Source organism: Triturus cristatus, chromosome 9 (genome assembly GCF_964204655.1).
Source record: "Triturus cristatus chromosome 9, aTriCri1.1, whole genome shotgun sequence".
Classification (NCBI taxonomy): domain Eukaryota; kingdom Metazoa; phylum Chordata; class Amphibia; order Caudata; family Salamandridae; genus Triturus; species Triturus cristatus.
Window position 1 is genome coordinate 1,036,196,244 of NC_140592.1, and position 27,306 is coordinate 1,036,223,549.

General features: G+C 43.8%; 1 protein-coding gene across 1 annotated transcript in view; it reads right to left on the reverse strand.

The window, feature by feature from the left end:
- The window catches only part of GCH1 (GTP cyclohydrolase 1), a 208,800-nt gene that overhangs the window by 17,292 nt on the left and 164,202 nt on the right, over positions 1-27,306 (reverse strand). The window contains exon 5 of the mRNA XM_085626829.1: positions 16,076-16,160. Within this exon, the coding sequence (XP_085482955.1) occupies positions 16,076-16,160 (85 nt within the window). The remainder of the gene's footprint in view (positions 1-16,075; positions 16,161-27,306) is intronic.

Here is a 27,306-nt window from a genome sequence, read left to right on the forward strand (position 1 = left end):
CATATCAGGCCATAAGCATCTGACATACATTTCCCCTAAGAACCAATTAGGACTCACCTCGATCACTGACTCCATAACCAACTCTATTTCTACTAAACATTACAGTAGGCAACACAATAGTAAACCCCTTCTAAGAGGGTTAACAAGGATTATCAAAGTGCAAAGCTTCTGCCCGCAGGATTTCCCAGTGATGGAAACAAAATGCCCAAACCCTGGCCTCCTACCGCGATCCGTGAGAATATATGTATCACAATCCATGAACAGGCTTTAAAACAGTGTAAATCCAAACTTAAAGACCTATTGGTTTTAACATATTATTTTCACAATAAAAAGCCAGACCTACTCCGTTTGTCACATATTTCCATGTTAAAAAGATTAGACTCGTAGCCTGTGATATCATTTGTTCTAATGAACCAGTCAAGCCCATTGCCTTTATCACTGGCTTGTCACATAGGTTCTCTCTAAAATGTGCGGCCTTGCAGCTTCATTGTTAATGCCGTGCACAGAGACATTTGGAGCGCGCAAATGCTCTTAAAGATCTAAAAATGAATGATGACAAGTTTACTGTCAGCATTCCTCTTTTGTTTGTGTGAGATTGAAGAGGATTTCCAAACAGGTGGACCTTCCTTCTCCTAGATGAACAAGAGACTTACCTTTGGTAATGCTCCTTCTGGTGGAGACTCTATCTGGCACCAGATTCCTTACCTTTTGAATATTCCCCAGGTGTCAGACTGGTTCAAAAAACGATTCAGCAGTACTTCAGTGTGCCGTCAGGTGGCGCCCCCCTCTCTTCACTAATGCCGTTACACTCCGGAAATGGCGTGTAGAGCTTATATTTCATGGAGATTTCTAGCTGCAGATTCCTTACCTTTTGAATAGATACCAAAGCAGTACCTATTTCAAGGTGGGTCTGTAAATGGACTCAAACCAAAAAGTCCTGCAGGACCGAGCAGGCAAAAGGCCCCTATTGTTGCACTCACTTGAGTGGCAATAGTAATTGTTGCCCCTCCCCGTCCAACACTTTCCCTACTGTTGCACTCACTAACGTTGGAATTGTAATTGTTACCCCTTCGCTATCCAACATTTTCCCTACTGCTGGATTCACAGGAGTTGGAATAGTAAGTTTCATTCCTCCGTTATCCAACACTTACCATACTTTTGCACTCATTGGAGTGGGAATAGTAATTTTTACCCCTCCACTATCCAACACTTTCTTACTGTTGCTATCACTGGAGTGGGAATAGTAACTTTTACCCCTCCGCTATCCAACACTTTCCCTACTGTTGCACTCACTTGAGTTGGAATAGTAATTTTAATTATTCCGCAATCCAATACTTTCCCTACTGTTGCACTTATTGTAGTGGGAAATGTAAGTTTAATTTTCATTTCATAGTTTAATGTTTTAATTTATTATAGAACATTTTTTTATTTTAAATTATTGATATATATATATATATTTTTATATAAGTTTAAAATTTAAATCAAGATAATAGTTAATAAATTATTTTTAAGTAAATATATGTATATGTATAAATTATTATGTTTGTGTGTTTATATTTTTTTAAATTAAGTTTATTTGTTATATATTTAGTTAAAATGTATATTACATTTAATTTATTTTATTTTATATATATTTTTAAATCGATATTTTTTACATCTATATTTTTTACCTCAATGTTTTTTATTCAATATTTTTGTACTTATCTGTTAAGGTATTGGAGTCGATATTTTTGCAGTCGATATTTTTTTTCCGCTATTTAGAACATCAATGTTTCTTACATTGATCTTCTATCAGTGAATCAATGGTAATCACTGCAGTGGATGCAATATTTTTGTAGCCCAAGATTTTGGACCTTAATAATGAGATACGACGTTTTGAAAGCACAACCATTTCTATAAAAATTCATTTAAATAGTTTGCACAGGTAATTTTGTTAAGGTTTTTTGCTGTGTATCCTACTTGTCAACTAATATTAGTGTTTTTGGAGGTTAAGAGTGAGCACAATAAGAGATCCCGACCCAGGCGATATCCCTGACATATAAAACACAAATCAATAATATGCCAGACAAGCTTGGCCCGCTGCGCGCCATGTGGGAACTCACCACCGGCTCACTGGAAGATATAGATTGGGAGGCGGCCCTTATGCACCCGCGCGAAGTAGCGGTCAGACTGAGACTGCGTCTCATACAATATAAGATCCTCCATAGATTCTATTTTGACAGGGCACGTCTACACACGATGGGGAGGGTGGAGGATCCAACCTGTCTCAGATTTCCATGTGGAGCGCGGCACGTACATACACACCCTTTGGGAGTGCAGACACATCCAAACCTAGTGGCACACGATCCTGGGAGAATTGAGCAATATACTGGGAACCCAACTATGGCTAGACGCGAAATTCCTATTACTGGGGGTCCCTACAGACATCGACCTGCCGCGACATAGGCTCCTGCTGGCCAATCTAGGATTAGTAGTAGCCAAGAGAGACATAGCTAAGTACTGGGGGGCCCAACAACTTCCCACACTCAAGGAATGGAAGTCTAATATGTACCTATATATGGTTGCGGAGAAAGTGATTTACAAGGCGAGGGGCTGCCCGCGTAAATTCCGAAACATTTGGATGCAATGGATAAAATACTACAATCTGGACTTGGATACAGATGGGGGAAGTCTAGACCTTTCACACGGCAGGACAGAACCAAGTCATTAATAACCGTGATGCCTAGCCCATACCGGACGGTTACGATTGTACGAGAACTGCCTATGTGTTTGCATATCTGTGATATTGATGTAACTCTGTGTTTCTCATTGAAGAGTCTGCTACAATACCACTATATGTAAGCCTGGTTAGCTCAGCCGCTGGAAGCAATGTGTTTAATTTTTACGTTTTTTTAATTTTATATAGCACAAACTTGACCCAAACGTATCGGAGCACTTTACATGAGCACCAGTTGCGTCACAGATGGACATATTAATTTTGTTAGGCACAGGGAGATTAAGTGATTTGCTCAGAATCACAGGATGTTGAGGGTCCCTGCCGAGACTGGAACCCGGTTCCAGAGCTTGGAGGTCGACCGCTCTACCCATTGGGCCACATCCTCTCATATAAAGAACAGAGGAGACCACTTTTAAAGATAACCGGTGCTTAGGAGCTCCACCCTTCAGTAAACCGAGTTTGGAGTAAATGGTGATCTGTGTTGCCACAACTACAAAAATAAGTATAGTACATGTTATATAGCATAACACGCGATAAGAAGGAGTTCCCATATGAACGTCCTCTGTAAGAGATTTACCCGTTTGACTCTTTCCTTCTCTCTGGTTATGTCCAGTGCACCTCTCCAATACTTTTACTGTTTATCTCTGCTACTAGATGCTTCTGGTCCACCCAGGTATCTTCACAGCTACCATGGAAAACCATGGCAACGTTATCAGATGCATGGGAGCCCAGCTCAGCACTCAAGGGTCTGAATGCCACTGGGACACCATACAATTCTAAAAGGGAGAAGACACCCCCTGCCACCTCAGTGGATGACGAGAGGACCCAGGCACCTGTGACCTCTGTCTACCACTTCCTCATGTAAAAGGGCTTGTCACTTCTCCGGTTCTTCACTTGATGTTTGCAACAACACACCGATCAACCATATATCTGAGCATCACCATGCTCACAGCACACGTGTGTAATCACACATCATGGGTCACAGACAACATTCAATAGCAGACAGAACAAGGGAGAGCGACCAAAGACAGCAAAGATATATCACCTTGTTCACAACAACATGCATTTAGAATCACATAGAACTTGATTTTCACCCAAGAGAAGGAAAATAGGTTTATTGGCAACAAATGGCTCTAAAGCAGACAAATCACAAACTGTTACCTGCATGGGTACATAATTCGAAATTCAGGATTAATGTTATTGAAACAGACGGGTATCATTAGGCAACGGTGAGAAAGCCTACTAAAAGCATGCGTTTGACATGCTGCAGCCAATTCAACAACTGAGCACCCCATGCCTCAGAAAAGAAAGGAATCCACTGCTATCATGCTCCAGCCAAAGGGCTTTATGTCTTGTAAAGTCCCTCGGTCAGGCTAATTAAGTGAAATGTAATGTACCTTAGGGAATCCAATCATTAATTTTAATGTACTGTAGCCAAGCTAACAGTTAATTTTCAACGTGCATTAGCAAATCGAAAACTGATATCAATATACGTTACTTAAGTAACAAAACATATTTTATTTGACTAGTCAATCATTGACTGTAATCTACCCTGCAAGGCCAACAGTGTACTTTGTTTGTAATTGACATTTCTATTGATTTTCCAGCAGAGGGAGAGAGTTAGACAGAAAATGAGTCTGGGAGAGCTATGATCGAACCTGAGAGAGCAATGCCATGTTAAAGATTACACAACACCAGGCAGAGCAGGGAATGAATGTGAAACTCGGGGAGAGATGGAGGTAGACACACCACTGTTGTGACTGCAGATCCTAAATAGCCGGGGTTTTTAGTACAATATCCTTCTGTCATTTACTGAGCTCTCACTTGTAATATTAGGAACATGTGCTTACGGTATATTTACTATTGCTTCAGATTCTTCGTCGTGGATATATGGATGAACTGCCCGCTGTTACATGTTTTGGCTTTTTTCTGATTAATGCTTTGGTATGTTTATGTTTATTATACAGGCTTTAGTGTAGAATCCACTTTTACTAATGTGAAAACACATTATGAACTGAGTAAATATGAGAATTCGCAGAATGTAGATTGTTACAAGTTCGGTGAACAACATAAAGTTGAATCTATTTATGCTCTGTTCCCTGCTTTGGGGTTGCTTCTCCTTTTTCTTTTTTTTGGTCGAGCCTGGCAGCGCGCATGCTCTGCGAGGCATGGTGTATTACCTTTGTGGGCTTTCGCCCCGCCCATCTCTAGTAATTGGCTCCTTAAAATCTTCCTGTTCTATGGTCCCTTTGTTGTCTTGGTCCCGCCTTTTGACTGTTTGTTTGTGCCCTGCGACTGACCCAGTTACATGGAGCAGTTCACTTTTCACCAATTATGCATGTTTGGCACAAGACTTTTTGTGTTGCTGCAGCTTGCTCGCCATCACTACACCACCTACCAGCCGCTGCTGCCTTTCATGCTAGTGTCGGCACCCCTGGCCAGTGTTCATCTGTGAGATTAACAAGAGAAAGCGCCACGTACTTTGCGATCCTGTACACATTCATTGCCAGCATCCTCTAACATGGCAGTGGACGGACGTTTTAAAAGGGGCCTCCATTACGGTTATCACTGTGTTGTGTGCGCTTGCAACATGCGGCGCTCTGCACCTTTGCTCTACAGTTCTTTCACTTTCACGCATATTTTTCTTTGAAACCTAGTAAGGTTAAACCAATGCTCACTAAATGCCGGCAGCCCCTCTCCTCCCTTTGCCCTTTGGAATTTAATTATCTGTCTTTGTTTCTCCCATGCTGTCTATCCCGCGTGGTACTTAAATATGCGCATAATAAAAAACAAATCACAGGAACCCCTGAAGGTCCGTGAGTATGTTATGCCAAAGGGTGTCCCATTGTTTAGGTGTTATATCTTCAGAGTTGACCATATCCCACCGGAATTGGTATGGGGGGGTATGGGCAGGTGTGGAGTATTGAATCGTGCTGTAAGTATTTGAGATGAGCCAATGTGAGCCATCATAGGTACTCACTTTTTTTTTTTTCCAAAAAGAGTATATGGTCGAATGACTTCAGGATACACAGTGGGGTAAAGGACCCAATGTTTGAGCTGAAGATATTGTATCGTGGCTGTATCAGGTAAGGGGTATTCCAACTTGCACTGTTCAAAAGTTTTCATATCTGTTGCTACAAATACAAGTGTCCTGCAATTGTTGTTAGTCCGAATCCTTAAACGCATTGGGGGACAGTGCAGAAGTAAACGCGGGGTGGCGCGCAATAGGGATGTTAGGTGAGGGGAAGGTAGTCAACTCTTTTGTAAGTGCCAGTCTGGCTCAGATGTCAAGGACAGTCTTAGGAGGGGTGGCGATATACGCACTTCAATAACGAGAGCGTTTGGGTATCCAAGCTAGGTTCAAAAGCGGTCTACAAGTGACAGCTCTGTCCATATGAAGCCAATGAGCCTTTCTCTCTTGAGCCACCGAGGCAGAGATGAATCTCAGATGTGCCGCCCAGTAATATTCTAAAAGTTTAAGGCAAGCTAGACCTCCACGATCGCGAGCGTGCATCATGAGGGCATTGGATAGTCTAGGCCACTTCCTGTTCCATATAAATGCGCGAATGCCACGCTGTAATTCTGCAATGTCATCTTGTGGGATTGGGGTAAGTAGGGTCTGAACCAAGTAAACGGTCCGCGGTAATATGTTAATTTTGACTGCGTTAACCCAACTCAACCACAAGACCAGCAGGGGTTTTCATCTCTGAAGATCCTCTAAGATGGCACGACGGGGGTGGGTGGGTCGGGGGGTCAGTTCGCCCTCGACCATGTGGCAAGCATGGGTGTGAGGTATAAGCCCAGGTACTCAATCTTATCAACACACCACTGAAATTGGGCCAGGGCCTGAAGCTGGGATTACATCAGCTGCTGGTACTGTGGAACTGAGTCTGCTTGATTTGGACATATTTAGTTTAAAGTCCAAAATGGCTGCAAACTTTGTAAGGCTAGAGACCACAGCTGGGAGTGAGATGGCTGGTTGCGAGAGGGTAGGTCATCTGCAAATAGACTCATTCTGTGTATTTGATCTCTAAAAGGAATGCCCTTGATTGCTTTGATGTGCCCGATGGTAATGTCCCATGGTTCCAATGCTAAAGCAAATAAGAGGGGTGCCAGCAGGCAGGCCTGTCTCGTACCCCTACGAATTGTAATAGGGTCCGTATTCTGTACGTTGATACAAATGGTTGCCACCGGGGCTAGATTAGAGGTCATGATTCTGGAGGTCATCTTTTGTGTCCCATCCCGTTTTTAACCAAGACTACACGCAGAAAAGCCCAATTTACCCAGGCAAAGGCCTTCTCCATATCCAGCAAGAGAAGGCACCGGCAAGTGGTAGAGATGCTCTTTTTCCACTAAATGCACTATCCGGCGATCATCATGAAGCTGCGCTGATCTGGATCTATCAGAGAAGATAGATAGCACTCAAGCCTAGTGGCCAGGATCTTAGTGAAGATCTTTGCATCCGTATTTAACATGGCAATGAGATTGTATGAGGAGCAGAGGGAAGGGTCCCTGCCCTGCTAGAGGATAAGCGATATCACTGTGGTGGCCAGGGAGGGGGTGAGGCCAGTTTTGTGTGTAAAGGAGTTGAACAGGCAGTTCAGGTGGTTGCCCAGCTCAGACAGGAACATTCTATAGAAACTGACTGGTATGCCATCCAGCCTAGGAGTCTTACCAAGCGGTGGTGCTCGAAGCGCCAGACGAATCTCCTCCAGTGAGATAGGTACGTCCAAAAACTCTGCATGTTGAGACTGTCTGAGCTCCCAGTCATACAGCGCCATATATGCCCTATCAGCGCTGTCATAGAGGGAGTGATGATAGTTATAGAATTCTCTTTTTTTTATCATACTCTGCAGTCGCCCATTCCCCTGTCGACAATTTGAGTTTGGCGATATGTGCTTTTGCATATGCTTGGCGCAGTCTATGTGCCACAAGAGTACCTACTTTGCTGTCCCCTTCATAATATTGTTGTTTGAGCACCAGAAGTGAATGTTCCACCTTGTTAGTCCGATGCGCTCGTAGCTGCCCTGTAGCAGTTCTATATTTCTTTTGAGGCATCAAGTGAGTGTCACCTTGTCTTGGGTCTCTAATGTCTTTATTTCTGTGGACAGTTTATCTTCAACTAAGCATGCCTCCCTGTTTTGAGCGAAAGCTACTGACGATATAAGCCCTTGAATGGTGACCTTAAACCTGCCCCACAGCACAGGCACGGAAACGCCCCACTCAGTGTTATGACTAAAGTAGTTAATGATGCCCTTACTTATCTACTCTACATCGACCGGGTCACAAAACAGTCTTGGTGGCAGACACCACCATGGGGAAGCCCTGGTACATAGAGATGTGATGGGCCACATCAGTCGTACATGTGCGTTGTCAGAGAGGGAGATATCAGATATTTTGCAGTGTCAAGAGTGCAAAGAAGAGAGAGTGTCACAAAAAGGCAATCAATCCGAGAGTAAGAGGTATGTACATGGGAATAAAAGGATTAATCCCTAGCATCCAGAAGGGTTTAATGCCAGGCATCAACAAGGCCCAGGTACGTTATCTCTCTTTTCAGTTGCGCGGACATGGTCCCTGGTATGAGGGAGAGTTTTTATCCATCGCTGAGTCCCAGACTAGATTGGGGTCTCCGCCGCCAAGATATCCCCTACAGCTCTTTACGGTAGTTGTTCCCAGATCACATGGCATAGGTAGGAGTCTTGTGTGGTATTGGTGGCATATATGATAAGAAATGTGAGATGGTGTTGCCCTTTGGTCAAATGCAGGGTCAGGAACCGACCCTTCCCATCCCTCACTACCCACAATCCTCACAGTTTATACAATAGCGCTGATACCTGTAGATGAAGAACATCATAACAACTCAAGTAACAGTTACGGACCAAGAGGGCCCAACTTGTGCATCCACTTCCCGCTGAGACCAGGACCAAGAGGCCTGCATCTTGCCTGAGGAGTCACCCTCATGGGGTGCATTACACGGGGGGGTCACCAATGAAGAGGTAGTTTCAGGAAAGGAATCCTTCAAGATCCCTCCCCGATCCCCCGTTCACCATCGCCATCCCAAGTTCCCGATGTGGGCCAGATGTCTGTCTGGTTCTCATATTGAGTGTAAGCACAGCCATTGGAAGGATGCCCTCGCTATCTGGATCCAGTAGCAGAGATGCCGGCGATGCATCCTTGTCCATGCTCTGGAGGCGCTGGATAATATCCCGCTTCGTCTCCGGGGCAAGCGATTCTGCCAGGCATTTGTCGGGATGGCCTGAGCCCACTGTGGACTACATAGGTTTCGAAGCATTCCTGGGTACGTGCCGGGACAGAGAGGAGGGCCATCCCGGTCAGGCGAAGACATTCCCAGTAACCACCTCACCTCCAGCAGAAAGCGTATAGATCGCCACTTGTCTTCCCAGGTAAATAGCAAGGCATAGGGGTATTCCCACTGATATGCAATATCCATGGGGTGCAGTTTGTCTGTGATCGGTTTGAACTCCTGTAGCATTGCAAGGTCTTGGCTGAGAGGTCGTGAAATAATTGGACAGTATGACTCCTAAACACCAGGTCTGCTTTCTTCCTGGCAGTGGGTAGGATGGCCTCCTTGTCTGTGAAGTAATGGACATGTATCAGGAAGTTTGCTGGCACATCTAGGTGGTTCAGAGCAGAGGCTACCGGGTGTGCTCTATCCAAGACCCGGGGGGTGCACCACCATAGCAACTCCTGGTCCTCTGACTGGGCACCTACCATGTGCTCTAAATCGTCCACTCGCTGCCCTATGTCAGACACCTCTTTCTCAATGTCTCTGAGGTACGCCTTAAAGTCTGCTCTGAGTGAACCAATCTCTGATCTAATTTCTGGTAGAAAGTGATTCATATAGTCCTGTGTTATGGAAGCTGTGGTGGAGGTGTCTTCAGGCTTATCTTGAATTGCAGGGGGCTTGCCCATCTCTGCAGGCACTGCTTTGCCCCAAAAGGTAGTAACGGAGTCTCCTTAGCAGCCTTGTTGGTGAGTGGCATATCAGCGAGTGGTCGTCAGACACCCATTGGGGGGAGGCAAGAGAGCACCAGCAATGGGGTGTGCCCCAGGGCTGGTATTGGTTGTGTACCTAGCTATATTCACTGGCGAGGCTGCACCATGGATAAGGCCTGGCAATCTAGAGGGAGAGCGCATGGGTCTGGGCCCAGCAAGTGAAACAAGAGTAGTCATTATCCTGATCACCAGGAGTGTAGAGTTAGACTCGTGCCCCAACAGAACATGTACCAACTCCCCCACGTGTAGTGCCGCGCTCCAGCTGGGAGCACATTACGGGGACAGCACAGGGTGGCCCGGCCCTCTTGTGCATGTGGCACAGGCGGTTGTTCAAGGCGCACCCATGGAGAACCCGCACCTGCTACAATCATCCAGTCCTATGCGGGTGTGTAGAGAGAGACCTCAAGAGCTCCAATAGGTCACATTGTAGGGGCACCCACTCATTCCAGCTCGCAGTCTCAGAGCACCCCCACTCCTTCGTTGATCATACGGGCAAGAGGCAGCCCGGCATACTCCAGATCAGGCTCGCCGGTCTCACAACAAGTAGACACCCTGAGACAGTGCGTCTCTTGGGGGGGCTACAGTCTAGTCAGGGAAAGTCTCTCAGCTCTTGGGGGCAGCCAGGCTACAGCTTGCAGCTGGTTTGTCCGCAAACAATAAATCACTTTGATCTCCCTTTCACTAAACATAACACAATTGTTTAATGTCCCACTGAATCTGATTGCCAGCTAGGTTTCCATCTTTACCAGAAGAAATACCATTCAATTGTTCTTATTTTGAAAAGGGCCAGGAACTGGTACTATGTTTTGTGTAAGATATTATGTTCTGTAACATACAAATTCTAATTTCATGTGGATAAATAACTTGTTCAGGAAGTTTTAGGCAGCTTTATAAATCTCATACATTGCTTTTTTTCCTGTACTTTCTATTTTATGTTTGCACATCAGAGGTAAAGAATTTTAGTTTTCACCGATCTCTTCTGATTTTCTTACTGGCCTTGAAATAAACATTGTGTCACTTACAGTACACTACTGTCAGTATAGCAATCCTAGGCAAGTAGGAGTCTTGCATTTGCCCCCTTCTACACGTCCACCCTTCTCCACACAGCTCAAGCCTCCCTTTAAGCAGTGCCTGAGGCCGTCTGCAGTATGCACTAAATGCAACACTACAACATACAATTAAGCTACGTTAACAGTCCACTGGAAGCGGATAAGACATGAGCAAGATGGGCTAGTAGTTTTGTAGTCTGTTGCTAAGTGAAATGTCACGGGGAGAGCAGAACAGGGGCCAAGGCAAGGTTTTAGGATGTTAAACCAAGAGAGGAGAGGGAAGGGAGGGCTAATATTTATTCAGGTCCAGCATACATGCCCATGGAAATATCTAAACATTACTGGTATGCAGTTCCTAATATAAAAGCAGGTTGTTGGATACGATCAAGTGCTCCAAATGGAGTAAGAAGTCAGGAGAAATTTCTCCTGTTTTTGGAAAAAGACCCTCACACACCCAGCCAGCTAGGTGTCATGCTTCATGATCGGGTCTGCTCCTACTCGGGTCGGCGCTGCAATACCCGATCAGGCGCCCGTGATGGGGCCTACTTGGCAGAGATCTTTATTCCTTAAGCCGTTGGGTGCAGTGCGTGTGAGGGCCCTAGATCAGTGTAGGTGATGGTGATGTGTAGGGAAATGTGAAATTAAAATAGGGAGAAATGGTCCATTCAAGATAATTTTAATGAATTTGGCCACTTCCCTAACTAAAATAAACAATGCGCGTATATTCACTCTAAGGTGTGAGGTTCTACGCTAGTGATATCGGTCAACATGTTTCTTGCCCTTGTATCAAATTGATGGCAATTCTTCAGGACCAATTAGGATCTACCTACAATTTTTGGTAGTAGTCATTAACATAATTTAGTGAGAAATGACCACCATTACAGCACCCTAAAAAGTTGTGGTACCTGTAGTTCAGAAAACAACCCCATTACGGTCAGCGATTGACCGCAACAGTACCGGCCGGTGTCGACACTAAAGTGTAGTGTTGGTACCACTGGAAGTGGGTCGGCGTCTGTCCTACCCCTGAGGGTATTGCAGCGCCGACCCGAGTAGGAGCAGACCCGATGATGAAGCATGACACCTAGCTGGCTGGGTGTGTGAGGGTCTTTTTCCCCCAAAAAAGGAGAAATTTCTCCTGACTTCTTACTCCATTTGGAGCACTTGATCGTATCCAACAACCTGCTTTTATATTAGGAACTGCATACCAGTAATGTTTAGAAGGTTTTAGGATGCCCAATATCAAATAGGTATCCAGTATTGGGAGTTTCCTTTGCCTCCTGGTACTTGCACTGTCGCAAACAGAGAGCTATGCCACCCAGGGATCTTATATAAGGGAGAGCTTTGGTAGTTTACGAAGGTGCCATTACATGAGGATTAAGTTAAGGAGCTGCAGAGGCACTGAGAGACTTTTTTATATTCCGAGTAGAGGAGCCACCAAAAGGGATTATGTGTTGCAAAGGACTTGAGGGAGTCCGGACCTACTGACTTACGAAACAATGACAGTGGGAGCTTGATACTGCTGGCTGCAAATGTTGTTAAGACCAGGTGAAAGGGAAATACTTTGAAAATTCCTGTCCTTCTTTCTTGCAACAGCCATAATAGTTAATCACCTGTTTGTTATTGCATCGTACATAAGAAATATGATACCAAGATGTTCCATTTGGGATTAGATCATTAGAAGTTATAAAATTAGATGTACAAATACTATGTAAATATGTGCAAATAGTGCATGTCCAAAACGTGCATTAACAATTGAACATTCAATGTGCATTTTGGTCATTTTTAAACACCATTTTATTTTAAAATATGTTCCCCAAATAAAAGTGAACTGGTATCGCCGCATTGGTTGCATCCAGAACTCTGTAACGAAGACTAAGGTTGTGCCGTCGGTTGCAAGCAGAAATTCTGGTTTCTCCATCCATGTTCATAAGGAACCCCACAGATAGGGCAAGCAGATCAGCAACAAACTCTTTGAAACGAGCCAGAACCAAAGGAAGTGAAAACAAGGTTTTCTATGTGGCAGGGAAGAACAAGATCATCTTGTGGAGTGTCCAAAAGAGAAAGTTGCTAGTCTCCTTCGAAAAGAGAAGGTAAATGTTCTGAAAAGATGGAACCTGGAGAGGCACTATAAAACCCGGCATTCCAGTTTACAATGTCATCAAAACACTGTGCTCTGCAAAGGAGGCACTATTGAAGCTTTATTGAGGCTGTCCCTTACATCACAATTAAAAGCTCTTTCTGAGTTAGATGAATGAATCTGAGGCTGTAAAAGAGGCATCTTTTAACATATGCTTCTTTCAAAACATCAAATATCATTTACAGAGGCAGATCTGGTTAAGAAAAGTTTTGTTTCAACAGCAGACATTTCAATTTCTTTCCAACTATTCTAATAAATCTAACATTACGATGGAAATCAGTGCTGAGTGTTACTATATGTGAATGCAGTACTGAGGCAATAGGTGACAATGTTCTAAAGCAGGTCATAAATGTCATGCGAGAGCACGCCTCCCTCTTTCTTTATTTTGATAAACAAATTTTTGTGTTTATTGATTGACAAAATAAAGAACGTACACCAGTCAGACAGTCCAACACCGCATAAGTTTAAGACATAGAAAAGAAAAGGAGCACCATAAGATTTTACAGACAGTAACAAAAACCCACATGGGAGTATAAAGTTGAGCATTCCCTTCATGACTACTCCGCCACCCCCAACCATTTCCCCCAAAGCCTACGGTATTTCTTAGGACACCCACGAGCCTCGTACATGACCTTCTCCTGTGCGGCACACCAATCCACCCCAGTCTTCCAGCGTCCAACGCACGGAGGCTCGGAGAGCTTCCAGGAGGCAGCAATGTCTCTTTTTGCAACCACCATTGCCGTTGAGTAAAACAATTTTTCGTTCCGTGACCCATCCAGCCTGTCAGTGATACCCAAGAGCATGTGTTTTGGGTCATGGGGGACCTCCCACCCCAAAACCTCAGTGAGTTCCTCCTCAATCTCCCCCCAGAACCGCTTCAAGTGGGGATACTCTCATACCATGTGGAAAAAATCAGCGGAATCAAAACCGCACCTGGCACAAGCGGAGGTTGGGCTAAGTCCGGCCCGGTGAAGGCGTGTCGGGGTGAGATATGCAGCATGTAAGTAGTACAATTGCACTAAGCGCAGTCTAGTGGAGGACGTGACCGTCCTAGAAACCATAAGGGCGTCGCGCCAGTCCTCTTCGTCTAAGGTGCCTATCCAATCCTCCCATTGAGCCCGTAATCGATCCAAGGAAGTGGGAGCATTATTGATCAATGTACGGTAAATACGGGAGATGCCACCCCCTCCCCAGGTCACCGAACATTATTTGAGCTTCAGGTGGACTGTGATCAGGAAGGCGCGTGCCAGTCGCAAGGTGGGTGTGAAGAGCGTGGCACAACTGCAAGTACCTGTAGAATTGTGACCGGTGTAAGGAGTACCTGCCTTGAAGGTCCTCAAAGGTCCGCATGTGATCGCCTTCCTCTTTCTTTAGCATTGCTTTTGATAAGTCCAAAGATGTTTGTCATGTGGCTCAATTAATGGTCTGGAAGAGCTATTTGGACGAAACAATCTAGCTGCACTGCCTTTTTTTTATTGCACAGTCATGCAAAATCAGAAGATGCATTATTCAGCATGTGTACTTTCTTCCAATCACACAACATTTAACAGTTTTGTAAGGGTCCCTACAAATGAGGCACCCTCCATGGTAGGCCATGCGAAAGGACTTCAAACTTTGCTGGGAAAAATCTTCCATCATCTACTTTCTTTGATGATCAATCAATTATCCAACAAGAAACAGTGTGCACAAAAGTAAACCAAGGACAAGTAAATGATGTAATGAAGCATTTTGTACAATCAAAAATAATTCAACCACAGACTCTTCAGAGTACTGCTGTAGTGTGCAGAAACAGACTACACAGACCTGTTGCCGCAGAGGTAAGGTGGTTGAGCAATGACACCGTTCTGGAAAAGGTTTATTTCTTATCTTCCAGAAACTGAACAGTTATTAATCATTCAAGGACAGTTTGACCAGAAAGGTTTGAAAAGGCCCACCATGCTCCATATTCTCTTTGGTATCCACACATTTCAGCTGTCTCAATCTCACACTTCAAAAGCAGATGACTACTTGTTTCTTATAATGCCTCACAAGCACTCCTTCAAATGCAAACCGACAGCCATAAGTTGCGGATTTGACACTTTCTCCTAAACTGCAGGCTTTAGCCAGGAGTGCTGGAGAATGCTGCAGAGCCCCAAACTGTGCTTATCTAAATGGCATTTCTGGAAACACCAAGAGGTGATTTCTCCCAGGTCAGAATTCTCATATATCCCCCCGCCCCTCATTTTAGGCTAATAGAAACATGTGGCTGATTAGGGCAAGGAATCTTGAAGCTGTCAAACTTACTGGTGTGAAAAGGGCACAATCTAAGATAGAGCTTGATGACATGAAACACAACTCTTCTTAAAGCCTCTTCAATGGGTAAGGAATCAGATGAATTCTGGAAAATTGTGCCCTCTAAACATTCCTTCGGCTATTTGCTTTGGCATAGAAAATAATATGTATGTTTGCTTTAAAGTATGTATGCAAGTGTTTGTTTTCCACAATGGATGTTCTAAAAAATAAACTAAGAAACAAATGGAATGACGTACATATAGATTAGCTCTTGAGACCCGCAATCTCGGAAAACGTTCTAGAGTATAGGCAATGGATATGGGACATGAAATGGAAAAATACCCTGTAAGCTTAATGCCTTGGAAAATACTTTCCCTGCCTCCTGTATGCCTCTTTATGTGACGTTCTGCATTCACTTAAGAGCAGCCAGACCAGGAAAACACTCCTTGTGCAGCTTTCAAGATTGGGAGGGCTGCACAGCAGTTCTTTCGCTCTGTCTCCTTAACAGAATGTATTCCAAAACTGCCCAATGTTAATTCAAATACCCCAGACTTGCACAAAATACAAGAAGGTGCCCCAGGGCCCTACCACCCCTCATGTCTCTGACTTCTGGATTGTGGCAGAATTAATGGAGTACTGAAAAGCTTGAAGCAAACTGATAAATTGTGGAACAGCACCACACCTGGTCCAACCACTGGCATGGCACAATGGACGTTGGAAATCCTGAAATGGCATAGCTAGATAAATTGTTAAAAAAAATGTACCCACATTTTCATATTAGTATGTATCTACATATTTTGACAGATCGCCTATATTGTTGATCTCGGAGCATCTTATTTACAGAGTTATATCTCCAAATAAATGAAGAACCCAAAAATCACTTACGTCGCTTCAATAACAACTCCTACTCCAGCAGGCTTTAGTGCTTCTGTTATTGCAACTGCAATTTGCTTTGTTAGGCGTTCTTGCACTATAAATACAAGATGAAACAACATGTTTTTATTTCTATCATGGACTTTGGTTAATATACTCAGCTTTAAAAAGGAAATGCTACTTTTTACTGGTGGATACAGGTTTTCAACAGATCCATTTTGGAAGTACTCTCACTTACAATCAAGAGTGAAATATTCTATTTAGGTGCACCTATTATCATCTGTCACTCACAAATTTCACAGAAACCAAAATTCTGGAACGACATGACCAAAATTAGTTTAGGAAATTATAGCATATTTTATAACCAACTATACAACTAATTGTCCTATCGTGCCATCATTCAACAATTTGCTAATCTTCATCATACCCTTATCTGTAAAACATTGCCTCTTCTTACAATTACCTCTACAACATAATTTTCTCTTCTGGCCATTACCTCTTCAGGGCCATTCCCAATTCTGACATTGCATATATAATAAAAAAAAATAAAACGTTGTGGGTTTTAGGATTAGGGTTAGTAATAGGATATCAGGATTAGGGTAATTACATGTTTTAAATACATCATACTTAGTACATTAATTATTTTTTATTAATTTAAAATCAGAGGAGCCTATGCACAAACTGGATTTTGGAGTACATTAGAGGATGTGGCCTAACGGCTAGAGCAATTGACCTGGAAGCTGCGGAACTGGGTTAGAGTCTCGGAAGGGAATCTGAACATCCTGTGATTGTGGGCAAATCACTAAATCTCCCCGTGCCTAACAGAATGAAAGTGTCCCTCTGTAGTGCAACTGGTGCTCATGCAAAGCACTCTGATACCTTTGGGTCAAGTTCACACTATATAAGACAAAAACAACAACAACAACAAAAAGAAGTACTGCTAACGTACTACAAAATGCTATTTGGAAAGTTACATGCAGAGGTTCTCAATCTGCCTTTTTTATCTTTTTTCTTTGCAGAGATCTATTTATTTTATTTATAAAGTTTTATATAGCGCGAACAAGATCCCGAGGGATAACAGAGCGCTTTACAATATGATGGGAGGAAGGACAAAAGCAATATCTATATCAATATCCATTAAGAAGAAGGGAGAGAAAAAAAAATACAGTGCAAAATACAACCAGGAGGGTAATACAATAAACAGGTGTAGGCGGGCAGCAAGGGGGAGACACAGTGTACAATAAGGGAGAGCTGTATCAAATGGAAGAACAAAGACAGCAGGAGCAATGTGAATGGGCCCGATTAATCTAACCCTATTAGGGTAAGAATTTGTTCATTAGGAATCTTTTGGCTTCCACTTTGAACGCCGTCGATGAGGAGACTCTGCGAACTTCCGTTGGAAGAGAGTTCCAAATCTTAGGGGCAGCTCCGGAGAAGACTCGGTGACAACTTCTCTTTTTATTAAGGATGCGTGGTTTCAGGAGGAGGGTAGAGGCGCTTCTTGAAGCTCTTACACCACAGGATAGTTTAAGTTTTTGCGCAAGGTACGTAGGAGTGTTGAGGTGAAGGGCTTTGTGTGTAAGAACAGCAATCTTTAATTGAATTCGTGCTTCGAAGGGCAACCAATTGAGGGATTTTAGGACTGGGGATATATGATCTTTTCGCTTGGTATCTGTAACCAGTCTAGCTGCCGCATTAAGTGAAGCCCTTAGTGGAGCCAGGGCGTATTTGGAAAGGCCCATTCTTTACAATAGAGAAACTTCGGACTCAGGGTGAAGATCTCCACATGGAAAAGTATATAAAAAAAAAAAAAAGTTTATTAAACTTAAAAAAAGTTTGTAAACATATTTTTATGATAAATATTATTGTAAATTAATTTTATATATTCATTATACATGTAAAACAAAAGAAAAATGCTACACGACTGGTAAGTAAACTTTGAGTGAAATCCTTAATCATTTTATCATATTTATTTAAATAAAAATTATTTTGCTAAACAAGTTTTATTAATTCCTATTCCCCTGTATTGAAATATTTTCAGGTGTTCAGTTGATCTTGGGTGGTGACTTCAACACTATTCTCAATGAAATGTTGGATAGATCCATCCAGCAGACTACATACAGCATACCACCGATGCTGTTACATGGTATTGAATCATTTGACCTACTTGAAGTCTCGCTTATAATGCATGTGCGGGAAAAGGATTACTCTTTCTATAAAACTCCTTCCAGAATAGATTTCTTCCTGGCAAATAGCCAGGCTTAGGAAACAGTGGTAATTTCAGAGATTGGGGGTTGTACCCTGTCGGATCATTCCCCAGTAACTCTGTCCCTGGGCTTGGGGGTGCCCGGTCCCCCAACCCCATGGACATGGAGTCTTGATGACATGTCTTTTAGAGATATCTCCCAAGACACACAATAGCGAAGCTTTTTGCCACTACTTCCAGGCATGGCAAACTCCCCCTCCATCAATCAATCAATCAAGCTTTGTAAAGTGCGGCTGCATCACCCGTGAGGGTCTCAAGCTACTGGAGGACCATGTTCATGCTGCCCGTGCTTGTCCCAGGTGTCAGAGGATGTAAAATTGATGCCCAAATATAAAAGCGATTATACATTCATTATTTGAGCGCCCTTAGTATGATGTGACAAGCCTTTGATTTACCCTTCCCACACATCATAGTAAAGCTTTTCTTCAAATTGATCTTTAAATCCCCCTCTTCCATGTAGGCTGTAAAAGGAGAGTCTGTATAGAGAGCTTTGAGTTGTCTGTCCACCCCATTAATATAAAGAGAAAAGAGGAAAGGGGCTAAAATGGAACCCTGCCCAACACCTCTCTTTACTTTAAAGGGTGACGTAAACTCCCCCCATGTTTTGCAACACGCCCATGCAGTCACCTTTGCATACAGCCTAGCCAGCAAAGTAACCATTTCGTCTGATGCGATTGATACTTTTAAAGTTTGCCATAGCTTACTATGGTCGACCCTGTCGAAAGCGCTGCTCAGGTCATTGAAACAAAGGTAAAGATGACCTTCTTTCGTCCTGGTGTATTTCCCTTCTAGAAGGTTAAAATATAGAGATTGTTCTATAGGGCTCAACCCCCTTATGAATCCATAGTAGCAGTCGTTTCGGATGGAATTTTCTCATGCCTAGCTAGAATGACTTCGCGCATGAGCTTAGCTGATGCATCCAGGAGAGATATGGGTCAATAACAGGTGGGGTCCTCTTATTTCCTTTTATGAAGTTTGGCTTAGTTATCATTTCCGACCAGGTAGATGGGAACAACACACAGTGCCAGCAGCATTTATTCATTGTAAGGACATGAGCCCAAAGGTTTATTAAGCCCTTGTATACATCCGCAGGGAAACAAACCATCAAGGCCTGCAACCTTCCCTTTACAACTTTAGTAGCCAGTTGCACCTCATTTAGAGTGAATTAAACTCTTTCTGGTGTGGGCTCGTACTCTTAACACCCATGATCTTTTTAGGGGTTAAATATCATTGGGCAATGCTTAATCCGGTACTGGGGAGAAAGCACACCACCAACTGTTGGGACCATATTATTCCTAAGGAAGGGCTCCTTTATGGTTTTCCAAAAAAGGGGGTGAGTCTAGTGTCAGCTGCTTGCTTTATATTTGACCAAGCCTCATCAACTCCACTATGCAAAACTCTGTACAATGAAAACAGGATCCTGCAGAGACCTTCTCAAATGTATAGTACTCTACTGTACAAAGTTAACTATCCTCCTTGAGTCAAAGCCTTATCCGGCAAGGCCACTGTTAGGGTTATTACACAGTAGAATCATGAAAGTTGAATGATTTATCAGATTGTGCGTAAACATTGGCAACTTTTGTGTCTGGGCAATGAACTGGTTAATCGTATCAAAATTAGCCCAGAAATTACCTTTAAGCATGGAAAATCTTTGAAAGTGTATTAGTGACACTATAAAGTATGCTCATTGTCAAGTATGCTGAAAATATGTAAACAGATGGGACTATAATGGAACTACCCGGTTTTTTCAAATGTATGAATTGTATTTGTTGTATAAACACTAATTGCAAGTAAACAACTTTCTGTGCTAGTGAAAAAATCAAAATCTATCCTAAAAAAGAATGTTTGAATTCCAACATTACATTTTGTATATATTTTCACTAATGCTTGCCCTTAAAATCTATGTTGCCTCAACTATTCGGCCAGTGAGGAGCACTGGAAAGAGCATTAAAAAAACTTCTAAAAATCCTAATGACTAATATCCAAAGTCTTTACACTTGAAAGATCCAGAATGTCAGTCTTACCTTTTTTTAAATTTTTTTTAATTGTTTTATATCTTAACCTTGGAACAATGAAATACAATTTTACAGCAATCACACAAGGAGAAAATAAGCATTTTACAGTTCTCACACCTGAGACATTGAGATTTACAGGAGATGTCAGCAACTTTAATGAAAGAACATGTGTGAGAAAAAGAGAATAAAAGGAACCATAATATTGTCAGTCTAAACTCAGTGATATAGGGTTTGTGGTAATTGAGTGCATAAAAACACAGAAGAGAAGGTAACTGGGAACAGAAGCTTATACAAAGAGAGAGACAGCCCGTCGGTGGCAGTCCCACTGCCATTGAAATCATGAAATCCACCCACCATATTACCATGGCGGGCGGATGGTTGGCGGTCAGAAAGACCGACAGCCATGCATGCATCGGAGGCATATCCAATCCCTTCAATGGTGGCGGTGCCTGCCAGGCACCACTGTAGGGATTATGATGTTCCTTTCCGCCCGTCTTTTCATGGCGGGTAATCTGCCATGAAAAGGCAGGCAGTAAGGGACTTTGGAGGCCCATTGCTTATCCCCATCCTCCCCTTGCCTTAAGCTGTGGGTTGTGGGGGGCATCTATTGTGCCCCCCTACATATTCCGGCAGCATGTGGCAGGCACCGCATGGTGCCTGTCACGTAGTGCAGGGATATGTAATGTATCCCCTTTTTGCATTGCAGCATGTGCTGCAGCCAGCAGCACCCGACGCAATGCAAATGATGGGCATTGTGACTGCCGTTATCGCGGTTGCATCGTTATGCCTGTCGGGACCGCCTACAGCCTGTCGGGCGGTCCCGTATACGATAGGGTTCCGGGCATCCTAATCAGCCCCATAGTTCTTTGGTGCACGTGGAGTGAGGAATTCTAGTGTTTTATGATTATAGATCAGTACAGGTTTTATGCACCTAAGTCCATAAGCAGTATCCCGATTGATCTTCATTTTTTCTGTTTTAAACCGAAGTAAAGACACTCACTTTGCTTGACAACTGAGCTAGTTGCAATCTGTTGTAGCCTTTGAACACGTTGAGGGGGACATATTCTAAACCTATTATACCTCTGCGAAATGTGCCTATTGGAAATCAGATGTTTAGGCAGCATAATGCTGTTGCAGTATTGTTTACTTTACTATCAATTTAGTAGGCTGCCATTTTAACCTTCTGGTAGAGTGGTAAGCAATATGTTAGTTGCTGGATTAAAATAAGTGTAGCTTCATCACAAATGATGGCGCTAGTTATTTTGCAAATTTCATATTGGGTCAGCTTGTTAGCATTTCAGTGTTCCTGGCAAAAGAAAGTACGACATCAGATCACAAAAGGGTAGAACAGAGTATTTATGGCATGCTAATGGAACTCTTCAGGACGCCCTCTTGGGTTACCCATTCCTGGGGTGTTACTTGCAGAAAAGACAAAAACAATTTCTTGTGGGTTTCTCATATTGGGTTGCTTTGCGCACATCTTTGCTTCTCACTCCTTTTCACTGGAAAGATACAACCAATTTCTATTGGGAACTTCCAATTTGTTAGCTTTCATCATATCCTTATCTCTCACTTCTTGATGGTCTGCTGTGGCAGAAATTAATTTCTACTAATGTATGTATAGACTACTAATTGTTATTTAATTATTCCTTTTCTCCCCTCTTTTGTTTTTGATTAACTTTTAATTGCTGTGGATTTGTTGTGGCACTTGGTCGGTATATTTTTCATGATGTTACGGGACCTTCTCTGAAGAAAAGGTTTCACCTGATGAAGCGACATATAAAACTATGGAGTCACGAAAAAATTGTTGGCCTTTCAGCCAGTCAGCCTGGCACTGTACACCTCAGACTCCTGACACCCCATCTGTGGAGTACTTCAAGGATCTTCCCTGAGCCTGAACCTCTTCAACACAGACATGGTTCTTCTAGCCAGCATCATCTCTCCCACAACATCAATGTCCTCTCCTACGTGGACGGCAACTCAGTCTGTACCTCATGGACAAGATGACTAGTACCCGGATCAAGTTCAATGCCTGCATGACTGAAATCGCCCACTGGATGAAGACCATTAGCCTTATTATGATGGCGGTCGGACGAGCGTCCGGACGCCATCATTGCGTGATGAATACCGGGCGATTCCACCTGCCAAATTACGATTTGACCGCCGTGCAGGTGGTAGGAAACATGTAGTTTACTATTGCGGCTTGTGCAACGGACAGGAAAAGGGCCGCAGCACAAGCCACAATAGAAATAGGCATGTCTTAAACATCCATATACTGTGTGCCTGGCACAGGATCCATAGATGTTTGGGGGAGGCAACACATGTGCCCGTCGAGCCCCATAGCGGAGGTCAATGGGGCACGAGGGCTCTGCTAGGGGCCTCCAAAGTCCCCTTCCATCTCATTGTACATGGCGGTCGGTCCACCATGTACAGGCCGAGGGAAACGGACATCGTAATCCCTACGGCAATGCGTGACCAGGCACCACCTCTAAAAACAGCGGTTTGTCCCTATGACCGATGACTCCGACCGCCGGATCATAATCCGGCGGTTGGACCGCTTCAATGGATGGCGGTGGGACTGCCACAGATGGGCTGTCAGTTGCAGTCTCTCCACCATCGTAATGAGGCCCTAACTGTCTAAATCTGAACTTCGACAAGAAAGAAATTGTGATCTTCAGGAAGAGCACATCACTGTGGGACTCCACCTGGTGGTCAACAGAGCTAGGACCACCACCCACGCCAAGAACCACTGGATCATTATCAACAGCAAACTTGACATGACCTCCAAAGTCGATGTTGTCACAGTCTCATGCTTCAATACCCTGAAGCTGCTGAGGATGATTTTCAAATGGCTCCCAATCAGCACCCAAAAAGTTATCACACATGCCCTAGTGACAAGCAAGCTGGAATACAGGAACACATTCTAAATCAGGATTTACAAAAAAACTTACCAGACTCCTGCAGTCCAATCACAACTTGCGAAGTCAGAATCACTCTCAACTGCCTATGCCGCACTCTCATCACACAACACCTGAAGGAGCTACACTGGCTCCCCATATACAAACAAGCAAAATTGTAACTCCTCACCCACACTTTTAAGGCACTACATAACACTTGCCCAGCATACCTCAACAATCGCATCTGCTTTCACAAACCTTCCAGACACCTCCGCTTGTCCGGATTCTTACTTGCACACATTCCATGCATATTAAATACTGATTAAGCAGTTGAGCCTTCGCCTACATCACTCCTAAAGCACAGGACAACCTGCCCCAACACCTTAGAGCCTCTTCCTCACATCTTGGATTCCACAAGAAGCTGAAGACCGCTTTTTGGGGGTCCCATTAGGCCCTGGGTTGGCTAGGGTCACACAAGGTCAGAGCCTTGATACCCTCTGGAGGTATAATGCACTCTACAGATCTGCCCAACATAACATAACATATCTTCAGAATCCCCACAAGTTTTCTGTTTCCCTTCTCCTAACAGGTAAGTTACTGGTCTCAGTCTTCCTTTGGCCTTGGGGGGCCATTTCCTTTCCTAACATATTGCCCAGTCAGCTCAATTACCTTTTTAATTGGCTCCTGATGGCATAGCCAGTTTACAATAGAGGCCAATGAACCTGAGCTCCGGTCAGGACCAGGTTTTCCTCTGCCTACCCACCTTCAGTATCATCAATCAATAAATCAATCAATTAGGGGAATTGTAAGTGCGCTGCTCACCCCTGAGGGTCTCAAGGTGCTGAGAGGGCAGGTGGGGTCCGCAGATCTGTTACCTGAAGAGCCAGGTCTTGAGAGTCTTCCTGAAGGTGTTCAGGGAGGGGGCGCGTCTGATGTCTGCCAGTAGCTCGTTCCAGGTCTTGGCTGCAATGTGAGAGATGGATCTTCCGCCTAATCTACCTCGGTGGATGCGTGGGGTTTCGGCCGGTGCGAGGTTGGAAGATCGGAGGTTTCATAGCTTTGTCTTGCAGGAAATAGCAGTTTGAAGGATGTGTTTTGTGTCCGCCATTTCTGCCATCAACATGTACCCTCTTCCTCTTTGCTGCTTATAAAGCTACCCAAGTTTTCGGTCCCACAAGCCACCAGTTACTGCTGTTCTGAGGTTTGCAAAGGGAAAGGGGGTGAAGGTGGGGAGTCACCTTCATACACTGAGAATCAGCCATGGAGATACTGCCCGAGCAGTTACTCTGTAACCTTCAAGCTCTGCCCCACAGTATATTTTTCAATGTCATGATTTATCCATGATTTTTAAGTGAACTACCACATTATTTCACTATTCAGCTGATGCTAAACACAGGATTGTATGTCTTTACTGCTACTATATTTATATCTTCATATACTCACCTTTACTTGAACCTGCATTCATCCCCTTCACCTATCCATGTATCCATGGCACTGAATTTACTTTTAGTTTGTCCTGCCTTTTTTTCAGTCAATATCGCTACTTTAAACTTTACTACAATGATAACCCTTTCCTTAATCTTATTTTTTTTAATCTACATTGATTTTCTTCATTAGTACAGAGTAAGTTAGATGCGTTTTACTCTTATATGAGACATCAACATTTAGAGATTAATTTGTAAAAAAGAAAAGAAAGATCTTTGCCAAGATGAAAAGAAATTAAGTTGGTTTACAAGTGGTAACAGAATGGAACTTGTGGAACCTGTGAAATTATTTTTATTTGAGCATGGACTTCAACTATAAGGGAACATGGAAAGGTCGTGGGGATAAAACAAAGTGAAATTCTGAGGGCTGAGGCTAAGCGGGGCATGAAGTATGATGGTGGGTCTCAAAAGTTCTGCTCACGCCCAGCCAGCTGATAGCGATTTTGGCAATGCTTGAAACGCCTGAACTCTCTCCAAGGGGAACACACTAAGGCACCTGCAGGACCCAGACAGGCCATCGCAAGGCAAACAGACACCGGCGGCAGCTGGCCAAGGAGGGTGCCAGAAGCAGGTTAGAGGCGAGTGCCATCTTAGTGAGGTCACGGGATCGTCCAAGTTTGTCTCCTGTCTCTAAAGTAACCATACAGTGGTGACCAGGCCAAAATCCCCTGAAAGTAGCATACCCTACATTAGCATTAAAAAGTCCAGCTGAGAGATGTCAATCGAGGATATAAAGAGGTGAACGCTGGGTCCAACTAGCAGCTATATGATTGGACGACCTCTTCCTCATGCCTGTTTCAATGGAACGGAGACAAAGAGCAGTCATATCTGTGAGGGAGGCGAAGAACTTAAAGAGATTGAGCCCACATGATAGATAGGCATCCTCTCTGGCAAACGGTGCAGCAGGAAAGGCATTCTGGGAGACTGTTAAGCTTTTATAGCTATAATAGGTCATTCCTTCTTTTTCTTCTCAGACATATTTTGATTATCATTTGTTTTGTTCTGCTTTCTGAAGTCTACATCTGTTAAATGTCCCATGTGTTTAGGAAATCCTGCTTTGCCAGTCCTCTAGGTCAGCAACAAAGATGGAAAACAACTGAGAAAAAAGTTAGAACAACTAAAGGATAGACATAACATTCCCTCAGCTATTGGAATGTTGCACGGAAGACTTATTAACAACTCATTTTTCCTCATGAAACAACCTCTTTAAATTCCCTCCAGGAATATCTTCTGGGAGTTGTAAGATATTGGATTATTTGTTGAATAGGGTGAGAGCCCACTTCAAAAAATAATCACAACCCTTTTCAGAGTGAACCACAAAAGTCACTTAATAAACATGCACCCTCTGATAGCTTGGCACAAAGCAGTCAGGCTTAACGTAGACACAATAGGTAAAGAATTTTTGCAGCGCTCAAACAGTAATAAAGTGAAAACACAATCCAAGCAAATTATCAAAACCAACTTAGAAAAATAGAAAATATTCCCATAAATAAAATGACACCAAAACAACAAATATCAGATCAATAGAACCAGAGTTTGGAATTTTATAAGGTTAAAAATAGCCAATTGCAGGTATCTGGTCACGCCAGACCGGTTCAAAGTCACATGTTTCGGCAGATCACGATGGAGTGCAGGCTGGAATCAAGATCATGCTCATCTCACTAGAAGTTTTACCTGTGTGACTTCAATGCCAGGACTGTGTGACGCAGCTCACCTGAACTCTGGTCACTCTGCGTTGGATCCGTGGAGAATTTCAGTTGGGAGCTGTGCGCTTCTGCAGGGCTATGCATTGCTCAGCGCCAGATCTGGTGAAGCCTCCGATGAAGAGCTGTGTGACATGGCTCTGCCTTGGATCTGGTGAGGCTTCCAGTTGGAAGCTGTGCGACGCTGCTCTGTGTCGCTCAACGTTGGATCCGGTGATACCTTCGATGAGGAGCTGCACAGCTCTGCTTGGCTTTGAAAGGCAAATCTGGGGTAACCTTCAGTTATGCAGGGAGAAATGCACTCTTCCTCCTGCCAAGGGTCCCGGACCTTGAGGACAACACTTGGGGATTGGAACTCACTTCCACAGAGGCTAGCATATGGGACCAGGTCAGATCCAGTTGGGGCCGGTCAGCTGGGAAGCAGGGAAGACCTCTTGAACTTGTTGTATCCCTGGCAACTGACCTTTGCAGTCACTTCTGGGGTCCTGGGTTTGGTGTAAGCAAGTGCAGTCTTCATTCAGGTCTTAGACAGCAGAACAGTCATTCTGAGTCTTCACAGGTCCAGAAGTGTTCTGATTCCAGGTTCTAGGGATGCCACTTTTATGCCCCAGTGCCAGCTTGCGGATGGGGGACACCCCTTTGTCTAACGCCAAAACTTGTACTGGTCAGTTCCTCCCTTTCCTCTGGGTTTGGCTCAAGTCTCGCTAGTGAAACAAATGCTCTGGTAGGCCTGGTGTCAAGATCCTCTGTGTGGGCAAGGGCAGGTCCTTTAAAGTGTAATAAAGGCAGGGGAGCAGCTCCTCCCCAGCCATCCTTTCAGGAAGATCTACACCTCCCATCACCCAGTTTCTTTGTCCAATGTCAGGGGCAATATACAT